General features: G+C 42.8%; 1 protein-coding gene across 1 annotated transcript in view; it reads left to right on the forward strand.

Moving 5' to 3' along the window:
- The window catches only part of ZNF461 (zinc finger protein 461), a 32218-nt gene that overhangs the window by 11141 nt on the left and 8067 nt on the right, over positions 1-13010 (forward strand). The window contains 2 exon segments of the mRNA XM_017887341.1: positions 1040-1166; positions 2922-3017. Coding sequence (XP_017742830.1) covers positions 1040-1166; positions 2922-3017 — 223 coding nt within the window.

The raw sequence follows: 13010 nt of genomic DNA on the forward strand, positions 1-13010 counted from the left end.
AAAAAAAAAAAAAAAAAATTCAAATGTTATGCTACCAATAAAAATCATATTACAGTTACAATAACTATTCTAGATAATAAACCAACCCAAAATTTAGTAGATTAAAACAACAATCATGGTTGGGCTTGCAAATCCACAATCTGAGCAGAGCTCAGTAGGAATGGCTCACCTCTGTTCCATGTGGTATCAGCTGAAATGGTCTGATTGGGAACTACATGACCCACTTTCAAGATAATTCCCTCACATGGCTTGCAAGCTGTTGCTGACTGTTGTTTAGGGAGGCTTGGTTCCTTTCCCCATGAGCTATCCCATGGGCTGGTTAGGCTTCCTAGGAACATGGTGGGTGGGTTTCCGGAACAAACATCCCAAGAAAGTAAGGCAGAAGTATGATATGTTTTTGTGATCTAACCACGGAAGTCACATAATCACTTCTGCCATATTCTATAGGTTGAGTAAGTCTATAGGTTGAAAGATGTCCTTTCAGGTTCAAGAGAAGGGGACACATAACTTTACACCAATTGGAAGGGGGATGTCAAGATTAAATTGAAGAAGAATATATGCGACGCAAGATACAGCAGTGTCTATCTATGGAAAATATAATCTGCACCAGATGTCTACTAAGGAATTTGCAGGAAAACTAAAAATGCCTATGGCATGTTAGTCATAATCATGAAGTAAAATTTTCAAGTTATTTTTCTCAAGATAGAGATTTTAATTAGACATTTTGGAAAGATTTAAACATTTTTAACTATTTAATTTAATTGGGAGCCTGTACTTATTTTCTTAATTTCGAGATGACTGATAAACAGGAGTTTCCCACCTATACAAGAAGATGTGTCTGCAGAAATTGAATTGTTTAAGAACATGTGGGCACTCCACTTCAGTCACACTAAATTCCTCTTTGACCTGTGTCCCAGGCTTAGCCTATATATTCAGTAGACTGTCTCCTTTCTTGCAGTACCTTCTTTTAGCACCTCTCTTTTCTTTTTAAAAATGTTTCTTATAATTTCAAAAATAGTACTATGATTTGTCATTTTAGGAGTTGGTGATGTTCAGAGATGTGGCTATAGATGTCTCTCAGGAGGAATGGGAATGCCTGAACCCAGCACAGAGGAATTTGTACAAGGAGGTGATGTTGGAGAATTATAGCAACTTGGTGTCACTTGGTAAAGTTATCTAAAAATTAAGAACCTGACAATTCAGAATTCCTCTAACAATTCACAATCTACTTGGAATTTCTTCTTTCTCCCCTATTAATTTAGGGCTAGCTTTCAAATAACTGGATGAATTTTCTCTTTATGTATTGTAGAAACAAGCACAGCTAAATGGAGGGACATTTTCATTTTCCCCATCCTTACATGTTCTTTTGGTCCTTTCTTATAATAACTCTTCTTTGGTGTTTAAGGGGCAGAATTGGAAATCTGCAATGTTAAAGCATAACGCTGTCAAAGAAAGCACTCTGTCTTTTTTTCACGTCCACTGTACTAAATCTACCAGTGTACTAGCATAAGATTAAAACTAGACATGTGGGTTCCAGGAGTGAAGCTTTTTTCTTTCCTGGGTAAGAGTGGTGGGCTGGAGTAATAAAGGTTCATTTACTATTCTCAAAGGAATACCACTCCATTTCCTATAATAAATGTCCTCTTTCATTTTTAATTTTATTTATTTGTTTTTTGAGATGGAGTTTCGCTCTCGTTGCCCAGGCTGGATGGAGTGCAATGGCGTGATCTCGGCTCACTGCAACCTCTGCCTCCCAGGTTCAAGCGATTCTCCTGCCTCAGCCTTCCGAGTAGCTGGGTTTACAGGCATGCGCCACCACGCCTGGCTAATTTTGTATTTTTAGTAGAGACATGTTTTTTCCATGTTGGTCAGGCTGTCTCAAACTCCTGACCTCAGGTAATCACCCGCCTCGGCCTCCCAAAGTGCTGGGATTACAGGCGTGAGCCAACACACCCGGCCTTTTTAATTTTTTCTTCTTTTTTTGAGACAGAGTTTCACTTTTGTCACCCAGGCTAGAGTGCAATGGCGCATCTTGGCTCACCGCATCCTCTGCCTCCCAGGTTCAAGCAATTCTCCTGCCTCAGCCTCCTGAGTAGCTGGGATTACAGGTGCCCGCCACCAGGCACTGCTAATTTTTGTATTTTTAGTAGAAACAGGGTTTCACCATGTTGGCCAGGCTGGTCTCGAAATTCTGATCTCAAGTGATCCACCCGCGTTGGCCTCCCAAAGTGCTGGGATTACAGGCGTGAGCCACCACGCCTGACCTGTATTCTCTTTTAAATGATTTGCCTTTGGAAGTTATTTTTTAAGAACTTTGTACAGTTAACATTTAAAAAATATGAGGCCGGGTGCAGTGGCTTATGCCTGTAATCCCAGTACTTTGGGAGGCTGAGGCGAGTGGATCACCTGAGGTCAGGAGTTTGAGACCAGCCTGGCCAATATGGGCGAAACCCCGTTTCTACTAAAAATGCAAAAATTAGCCAGGCACTGTGGTAGGTGTACTGTAATCCTGGCTACTTAGGAGGCTGAGGCAGGAGAATCACTTGAACCCGTGAAGTGGAGGTTGCAGTGAGCCGAGATTGTGCCATTGCACTCTAGCCTGGACAACAAGAGCAAAACTCCATCTCAAAAAAAAAATTTTAAAAAACAGTATCTCAGGAAGCTTCTTTTTTTTCCTCACAACAAAATAAGAGAAAGCTTACATAAATTTAAGTACTATTTTATTGCCTATTTGTTTGCTTTGTTTGTTATGATCCTGTGTTCATCTGAATATGAGGATTTCATCTCTTCTCCTTTATTTCCTCTCTATCCCTTATCAAGTACCATTTTATCTGTGATTTATTTTATTTTAATTAGTTCTAAATTACTGTATTTGGATACATTCATTTCCATCTCATCTCAATTTCTTTTCTTATAACTAGGACTTTCTGTTTCTAAGCCAGCCATAATCTCCTCATTGGAGCAAGGGAAGGAGCCCTGGATGGTTGTGAGGGAAGAGACAGGAAGATGGTGCCCAGGTGAGTGAACAAGCACAGGAAGCCCTTGCAGGGAGCAGACCAGCTGGTCAGAATGTTGGGTTGGCAGGGTTATTTTAAATCAAATACTTAGGGAAAAGCTGATTTCAAAACATATTACAAACCTATAGTAATCAAACAGTGTGGTACTGGCATAAAGGTAAACTTGTAGATTAACGGAATAGAATAGAGAGCCCAGAAATAAACCCTTGCATAAATAGTCAAATGAATTTAGACAAGGGTGCCAACACTTCCATGGAGAAAATTGGATTATCCACAGGCAAAGGAATACATTTGTACCCTTGTCTTATACCAGATAGAAAAATTAACTCAGAATGGATAAAAAACCTAAATATGAGATCTAAAACAATAAAAACTCTTAGAAGAAAATATTGGAGAAAAGCTTCATAACATTGGATTTGGCAACGATTTATTGTGTATAACGCCAAAAGCACTGGCAACAAAAGCGAAAAGAGACAAATGGGACTACATCAAACCTAAAAACTTCTGTACATCAAAGGACACAATCTACAGTGTTTATTAATTTTTGTTTGTTTGTTTTGAGACAGGGTTTTACTCTATCACTCAGGCTGGATGTAGTGCAGTGGTGCAAACTCGGCTCACTGCAACCTCTGCCTCCCTGGCTTAAGCAATCCTCTCACCTCAGTTTCCTGAGCAGCTGGAACTACAGGCACATGTCACCATACCTGGCTAATTTTTTAAATTTTTGCAGAGATGAGGTCTCACTATATTGCCCAGGCTGGTCTCGACCTCCTTAAGCAATCCTCCCACCTCAGCCTCCCAAAGTGTAGGATTACAGGCATGCGCCACTGTGCCCAGACTGTTTATAATTTTTTTTTAAAGATTCAGGCTGGGCTTAGTGGCTCACACCTGTAATCTCAGCACTTTGGGAGGCTCAGATGGGAGGATTACTTGAGCTTAGGAGTTTGTGACCAGTCTGGGCAACATAGCAAAAGCCCTGTCTTTACAAAAAATTAAAAATTAAAAAATTAGCCAGGCATGGTGGTGCATGCCTGGAGTCCCAGATATTCAGCAGACTGAGGTGGGAGATCATTTGAGCCCAGGAGTTTGGGGCTACAGTGAGCCAAGATTGTACCACTTTACTCCAGTCTAGGTGACACTGCAAGATGCTGTCTCAAAATAAATAAATAAAAGATTCATACAAGTTGCTTTGCTAGGTGATGGGAATACATTTTTAAAGTGTTATAGAGACATTTTCAATCTAGTAGGGGATCAAGAATACATGGATGGATATTCTAATAGAATCACTAGGCAAAAAAATAGTGTTGATTAGAAATTAGGAAAATTAGAGAAAGTAATATATGACTATATTGAGGAGGTAGAGATGGCCGAGGGATGATTGAGAAGAAAGGAGATCAACCAGGAAAGTTTGGGGTGTGTAGGCCAAGAGCAGATCCATTCTATAGGCCAGAGTTCTTTGATGATGTCTATGACTCATTGAAGCGCTATAGGCTGAACGTGGTGACTCGCGCCTGTAATCCCAGCACTTTGGGAGGCCACGGTGGAAGGATTGCTTGAGCCTAGGAGTTTGATACCAGTCTGGGCAATATAGTGACACCCTATCTGTAGCCTAGCATGCACCTGTAGTCCCATCTACTCAAGAGGCCGAGTTGGGAGGACTGCTTGAGACTGGGAGGTCAAGGCTGCAAAGAGCCATGATTCTGCCATTGCACTCTAGTAACAGAGCAAGACCCTGTCTCAATAAATAAATAAATAAATAAAGTGCTACAGAACTGTGAGAGAATACATTTTTTTTGTTTTAAGCCACCCGGTTTGTGGGACTTTGTTAATGGCAGCCCTAGGAATCTAATAGAGAGGAATCATGGAAAAATGATACATATTCTCATACATGTTTTCATGTAAAGATAACATTCTTTTACCAGTTTTTTAATACCTGGTTAGGCTTTTTCCTTGGCATGGATTTTCTTTAAAAAAAAAAACTTTATTTTGAAGTAATTATGGATTCACAAGAGGTTGCAAAGAAATGTACAGGGGAGTCCTCTGCACCCCTTTTGCAGCTTCCCCCGGGGTTAATACCTTACCCAACTATAGTACAATGCCATACCAAAAAATTGACATTGCTACAATTCATAGAACTTACTCAGATTTCACCAGTTATACATGCACTCATTTCTGTGTGTATATTTATAGCTCTATGCAGTTTTATCACATGTAGTCTTGTGTCACCACCACAACAGTCAAAGTACTCAACAATACCATCACAAGACTCCCTTGTGTTACCTCTTTATAGCTATATTTGTCCCATTCCTCTTTTTCCTATCCCTTGTGATATGGTTTGGCTGTGTCTCCTCCCAAATCTCATCTTGAATTATAGCTCCCATAATTCCCATGTGTTGTGGGAGGGACCAGGTGGGAGATAATTGAATCATGGGGGCAGTTTCCCCCATACTGTTCTCATGGTAGTAAGTGTCACAAGATCTGATGGTTTTATAAGGGGTTTCCCCTTTCGCTTGGCTCTCATTCTGTCTTGCTTGCTGCCATATAAGATGTGCCTAATTATGTATTTTTAGTAGAGATAGGGTTTCACCATGATGGTCAACCTGGTCTTGAACTGCTGACCTCAGGTGATCTGTCCGCCTCGACCTCCCAAAGTGCTGGGATTACAGGGGTGAGCCACCGCACCCCGCCCACACACTTTCAAGGACCAGATCTAATGAGAACTCACCATCATGAGGATAGCACCAAGGGAATGGTGCTAAACTGTTTATGAGAAAACCACTGGCATGATCCAATTACCTCCCACCAGGCCCCACCTCCAACACTGGGGATTACAATTCAACATGTGATTTAGAGAGGATACACATATCCCAGCTGTATCATACAGCCACTGTGGAAAACAACATGGTAATTTCTCAAAACATTACAAATAGAATTGCCATATAATCCAGAAATTCTACTTCTAGGTATATACATAAAATAATTGAAAGTAGGGATGCAAACTGATGGGGTTTTTTGTTTTGTTTTGTTTGTTTTTGTTTTTGAGGCAGAGTTTCACTCTTGTTGTCCAGGCTAGAGTGCAATGGCGGGATCTCGGCTCACAGCAAGGGCCGCCTCCTGGGTTCAAGCAATTCTCCTGCCTCAGTCTCCCGAGCGACTGGGATTACAGGCAGGCGCCACCACGCCCAGCTAATTTGGTATTTTTAGTAGAGATGGCATTTCTCCATGTTAGTCAATCTGGTCTCGAATTCCGACCTCAGGTGATCCGCCCGCCACAGCCTCCCAAAGCATTGGGATTACAGTCATGAGCCACTGTGCCCGGCCTTTTTTTTTTTTTCGTGACAGAGTCTTGCTCTGTCACCTGGTGGAGTGCAGTGGCACGATCTCAGCTCTTTGAAACCTCCACCTCCTGGGTTCAAGCGATTCTCCTCCCTCAGCCTCCCGAGTAGCTGGGACTACAGGCACGCAGCACCATGCCCAGCTAATTTTTGTGTTTTTAGTAGACACAGGGTTTCACCATGTTGGCGAGGATGGTCTCCATCTCCTGACCTAGTGATCCGCCCACCTCGGCCTCCCAAAGTGCTGGGAGTACAGGAGTGAACCACCGCGCCCAGCCGCAAACTGATGTTTTTACACCCATGTTTATAACAGCATTATTCAAAATAATCAAAAGCTGGAAGCAACCCAGTGTCCATCAATAGATGAATAGATAAACAAAATGTGGTATATGTATACAATGAAATATTATTCAGCCTTAGAAAGGAAGGACATTGGGCTGGACACGGTGGCTCACCCCTGTAATCCCAGCACTTTGAGAGGCCAAGGCGAGTGGATCACCTGAGGTCAGGAATTCAAGATCAGCCTGGCCAACATGGTGAAACCCTGTCTCTACTAAAAATACAAAAATTAGCCAGGCATAGTGCTGAGCGCTTATAGTCCCAGCTACTCATGAGGCTAAGGCAGGAGAATCTCCTGAACCCTGGAGGAGGAGGTTGCAGCAAGCTGAGATCGCACCACTGCACTTCAGCCCAAGCCACAGGAGTGACTCTGTCTCAAAAAAATAATAAAATATATAAAAAGGAAGGACTCTCTGACACATGCTGTAACTTTGAAGAACCCTAAGGACAGGGTATGCCACGTAAAGTAAGCCAGTCACCAAAAAACAAATGCTGCATGATTTAATTTATATGAGGTATTTAGAGTAGTCAGGTTCACAGAAACAGAAAGCAGAATGGTGGTTGCCAGTAGCTGGGGCTAGGAGGGAATGGAGAGTTGTTCATCAGTATAGAGTTTCAGTTTTGCAAGATGCAAAAGTTCTGAAAATTAGTTGCACAACAATATGAATACACATACGACTACTGAAGTATACACTTAAAAATGGTTAAGGTGGTAAATTCTATTTTATATGTTATTTTACCACAATTTTTTTTCTAAAAATACTAGAGGTATATTGTAAGACTAGCTGTGTAAGGGTTGTATTTAAGCCTACAGAAAGAGTGTAGGTTGAGAGGAGGGCTGGCCAGAGACATTCCAACATTTAGAGGTCAGGGAGAGGAGGAGGATGTGTTAAAGGGAACTGAAAACAAGTGGTCAGAGAGGCAAGAAGATAACCAGGAGAAGGCCGGGCGCGGTGGCTCAAGCCTGTAATCCCAGCACGTTGGGAGGCCGAGGCGGGTGGATCACGAGGTCAGGAGATCGAGACCCTCCTGGCTAACACGGTGAAACCCCGTCTCTACTAAAAATACAAAAAAACTAGCCATGCGAGGTGGCGGGCGCCTGTAGTCCCAGCTACTTGGGAGGCTGAGGCAGGAGAATGGCGTAAACCCGGGAGGCGGAGCTTGCAGTGAGCTGAGATCCGGCCACTGCACTCCAGCCTGGGTGACAGAGCGAGCCTCCGCCTCAAAAAACAAACAAACAACCAAACAAAAAAAACCAAACAAAGAAAAACCAAGGAAACTAGCGGGCGCGGGTGGCGGAGCGCCTGTCAGTCCCAGTACTTCGGTGAGGGGCTGAGGCGAGAATGCGGGAACCCCGGGAGCGGGCTTGCAGTGAGCCGAGATCACGCCACTGCACTCCACCTGGGACAGCAGCGGACTGCGCCTCTCAAACAAAAAAAAAAAAAGAAGATAACCAGGAGAATATGTTATACAGGAAGCAAAGGGATTGATTAGGTGTGTTGTGATGCTGAAGAGTTAGGTAGAGTAAGAATGGGTGCTTGAGCACTGATTTTGGCAAGGTGATATTCTTGGTGACCTTAGCTAGAGCTGTTTCAATACAGTTCTAGGAGTTGAAATATATATGGGAGCGGACTACAGAGAAAATGGCTAATTTATACAGTCATTTGATTTAAGACAAAGGTAAGGAAAGGATGGTCTTTTCAGTAAATGATACTGAGTCAATTGGGTATCTGGAAAAATAGAAAGGTTGATTCTGACCTCACACCAGAAAATGTAATCCAGGTGGATTATAGATCTCAATAGGAAAAGTAAAATAGTTAAATTTCTAGCCGGCTGCAGTGGCTTACGCCTGTAATCCCAGCACTTTGGGAGGCCGAGGCGGCCAGATCACCTGAGGTCGGGAGTTTGTGACCAGCCTGACCAACATGGAGAAACCCCATCTCTATTAAAAATACAAAATTAGCCAGGTGTGGTGACGCATGCCTGTAATCCCAGCTACTTGGGAGGCTGAAGCAGGAGAATTGCTTGAACTCAGAAGGTGGAGGTTGCATTGAGCTGAGATTGCACCACTGCACTCCAGCCTGGGCAACAAGAGCAAAACTCTGTCTCAAAAAAAAAAAAAAAAATTACGTTTCTGGAAGACAATATGAGTATATTTTCGTAACCTTGGGATTGGATTACTTAAAATTGATAATTTTTGTTCCTGACGGGCGCAGTGGCTCACGCCTGTAATCCCAGCACTTTGGGAGGCCGAGGCAGGCAGATCACGAGGTCAGGAGATTGAGACCATCGTGGCTAACACGGTGAAACCCCGTCTCTACTAAGAATGCAAAAAATTAGCCAGATGTGGTGGCGGGTGCCTGTAGTCCCAGCTACTCGGGAGGCTGAGGCAGGAGAATGGCGTGAACCCAGGAGGCGGAGCTTGCAGTGAGCCGAGATGGTGCCACTGCACCCCAGCCTGGGTGGCAGAGTGAGACTCCGTCTCAAAAACAAAGAATTTTTGTTCCTTAAAACATATAAATTAACCAGGCGTGGTGGTGCACACCTGTAATTCCAGCTACTCAGGAGGCTAAGGCAGGAGAATCACTTGAACCTGAGATGCAGAGGTTGCACTGCACTGAGCTGAGATTGCGCCACTGCACTCCAGCCTGGGTGACAGAGCAAGACTCTGTCTCAAAAAAAAAAAGAAAAAATATATATACACTCACATACACACACGTATATTACACATATATGTATATATAGTAATATATGTATATATTACTAAGAGAATGAAAGTGCCAGTGCCAGTCCTAGAGTGGGTGAAGACATCTGTAATGCATAACTTGGTCATATATAGAACTTACAAAGAGTTTCTATAAATCATTAAGAAAAGACAACCCAGGCCGGGCTCAGTGGCTCACGCCTGTAATCCCAGCACTTTGGGAGGCCGAGGCGGGCGGATCACGAGGTCAGGAGATCAAGACCATCCTGGCAAACACGGTGAAACCCCATCTCTACTAAAAATACAAAAAAAAAAAAAAAAAAAAAAAAAAAAAAAAAAATTAGCTGGTCATGGTGGTGGGGGCCTGTAGTCCCAGCTTCTCAGGAGGCTGAGGCAGGAGAATGGCGTGAACCCGGGAGGCAGCGGAGCTTGCAGTGAGCAGAGATCGTGCCACTGCACTCCAGCCTGAGTGACCGAGCGAGACTCTGTCTCAAAAAAAAAAAAAAAAAAACAAGACAACCCAGAAATCACCCACATGTCCAATTTACTGATGAATGGATAAACAAAATGTGGTATATCCATACAATTCAGCCATAAAAAGAAATGAATGCTACAACTTGGCTGAACCTTGAAAACATGCTGCGTGGAAACAGCAAAACCCAAAAGGTCACATATTGTATGATTCCATTTATATAAAATGTCTAAACTAGGCAAAATCACAGAGACCTAAAACAGATTAGTAGTTGCCCAGATAGGGGAAAGGGGAAAGTGGGAAGTGATTGTGAGTTTTAGGTTTCTTTCTGGAGTGATGCAAACATTGTGGAATTAGATGATAGTGATGGTTGCACATCATTGAGAATGTACTAAAACTTATTGAATTGTGTACATGAAAATGCTTAGAATGGTGAGTTTTATGTTACATGACTTTTACATTAAAATCAGTAAAAATGGACAAAAGGCCTGGATGGCAGTTTATTAAAGATATCCAGTTGGCCAATAAACATATAAAAAAGTGCTCAGCCTCATTTTTCCTTATGGAAATTGCAAATTATACTACGATGTAAACACACATGCCAGGATGACTAAACATAAAAATATTGACAATAGCAAGTGTTGATAAGGATGTAAAGAATCAGAACTCTCTGACAGCCTGATGAAATTTTAAATTAGAATTTTATTTATTTATTTGTTTGTTTATTTATTTATTTATTTATTTATTTATTTATTTTTGCTTTTTTGAGACAGATTCTTGCTCTGTCGCCCAGGCTGGAGTGCACTGGCACATCTCAGCTCACTGCAACCTCCACCTCCTGGGTTCAAGCGATTCTCCTCCCTCAGCCTCCCAAGCAGCTGGGATTACAGGCACCCACCACCACACTGAGCAAATTTTTGTATTTTTAGTAGAGACGGGGCTTCACCATGTTGGCCACGCTGGTCTCAAACTCCTGACCTCAAGTGATTTGCCTGTCTCAGCTTCCCAAAGTGCTGGGATTACAAGCATGAACCACCACACCTGGCCTAAATTAGAAAATCGTTGCATAATGTCAACTACAGCTGAAGAAATTTATATCCTATGATGCAGCAATTTCACTCCAATGTGCATACCCAATAGAAAAGAGTAATTATTTCCACTAAAAGAAATGTACAAGAATGTTCATAGCAGCACTAATCATAATAGTCAACTATCGGAAGCAACCAGAATGTCCATCATTAGGTGTATGGAAAAATAAATTGTGTTAGAGTGGAATGCTGTATATAGCTATCAGTCTCAAACTTTTTATTCTCAGGATGCCTTTATGCTCTTAAAAATTATTGGCCGGGTGCGGTGGCTCAAGCCTGTAATCCCAGCACTTTGGGAGGCCGAGACGGGCGGATCACGAGGTCAGGAGATCGAGACCATCACCTGGCTAACACGGTGAAACCCCGTCTCTACTTAAAAATACAAAAAAAAAAACTAGCCGGGCGACGAGGCGGGCGCCTGTAGTCCCAGCTACTCGGGAGGCTGAGGCAGGAGAATGGCGTAAACCCGGGAGGCGGAGCTTGCAGTGAGCTGAGATCCAGCCACTGCACTCCAGCCTGGGTGGCAGAGCAAGACTCCGTCTCAAAAAAAAAAAAAAAAAAAAAAAAAAAAAAAAAAAAAAATTATTGAGAACCCCAAGAGCTCTTGCATATGTAGATTATATCCTTCAATATTAACTGTATTATAAATTAAATCTAGGAAAAAGGAAATATTCATTTAATTCATTTAAAGATAATGAACTGGCCGGGCGCGGTGGCTCAAGCCTGTAATCCCAGCACTTTGGGAGGCCGAGACGGGCGGATCACAAGGTCAGGAGATCGAGACCATTCTGGCTAATCCGGTGAAACCCCGTCTCTACTAAAAAAATACAAAAAAACTAGCCGGGCGAGGTGGCGGGCGCCTGTAGTCCCAGTTACTCGGGAGGCTGAGGCAGGAGAATGGCGGGAACCCGGGATGCAGAGCTTGCAGTGAGCTGAGATCCGGCCACTGCACCCCAGCCTGGGGACAGAGTGAGACTCTGTCTCAGAAAATGAAAAATAAAAAAAAAAAGATAATGAACTATATGTTAACATAAATCAGTTATGTTTTCCAAACAAAACAAAATATTTAGTGTGAAAAGTGGCAATGTTTTCATTTTTTGCATATTTCTTTAATGCTGGGATTAAAAGAAGATAGGTGGATCTCACATCTGAGTCTGAATTTAATCTATTAAATTAAAACTCACTAGTCTGTCTTGTTCTTTGAATGGTTCTCTTACCTATGGTACCTGTTTTGTAACATGGTTCATTAGTTATTTGGAAAATATTGCTCCAATTCGTTATGCAGATCTTCCAGACTTTGACACATTTTCTTATAAAATAGCCAAAAAATCATACTTGTTAATAACACCACTCATCTAATCAGAAAAGTCTTTAAGTATTTGGAAGCTGTCAAGCTCACAGGGGCCAATACAAACTTTCCTAAAGTCTAATTTTGGCCTGGTGTAGCGGCTCATGCCTGTAATCCCAGCACTTTGGGAGGCAGAGGTGGGCAGATCACCTGAGGTCAGGAGTTTGAGACCAGCCTGGCCAGAATGGTGAAACCCCGTTTCCACTAAAAATACAAAAAATTAGCCGGGCGTGGTGGCGCACACCTGTAATCCCAGCTACTCGGGAGGCTGAGGCAAGAGAATCGCTTGAACCTGGGAGGCGGAAGTTGCAGTGAGCTGAGATCATACCATTGCACTCCAGCCTGGGCAGCAAGAGTAAAACTCCGTTTCAAACAACAGCAGCAGCAACAACAACAACAACAACAAAATAGTCTAAATCTTGCCAGGCGTGGTGGCTCACGCCTGTAATCCCAGCACTTTGGGAGGTCGAGGCGGGTAGATCACTTCAAGTCAGGAGTTTGAGGCCAGCCTGGCCAACATGGTGAAACCCTATCTCTACTAAAAATACAAAAATTAGCCGGGTGTGGTGGGGTGTGCCTGTAGTTTCAGCAACTCAGGAGGCTGAGGCAGGAGAATCACTTGAACTCAGGAGGTGGAGGTTGAAGTGAGCTGAGATCATGCCACTGCACTCCAGCCTGGGTGAGAGTGAGACTCCATCTCAAAAAAA

The sequence above is a fragment of the Rhinopithecus bieti genome, unplaced genomic scaffold (genome assembly GCF_001698545.2).
Source record: "Rhinopithecus bieti isolate Rb0 unplaced genomic scaffold, ASM169854v2 scaffold_17677, whole genome shotgun sequence".
NCBI classification, from domain to species: domain Eukaryota; kingdom Metazoa; phylum Chordata; class Mammalia; order Primates; family Cercopithecidae; genus Rhinopithecus; species Rhinopithecus bieti.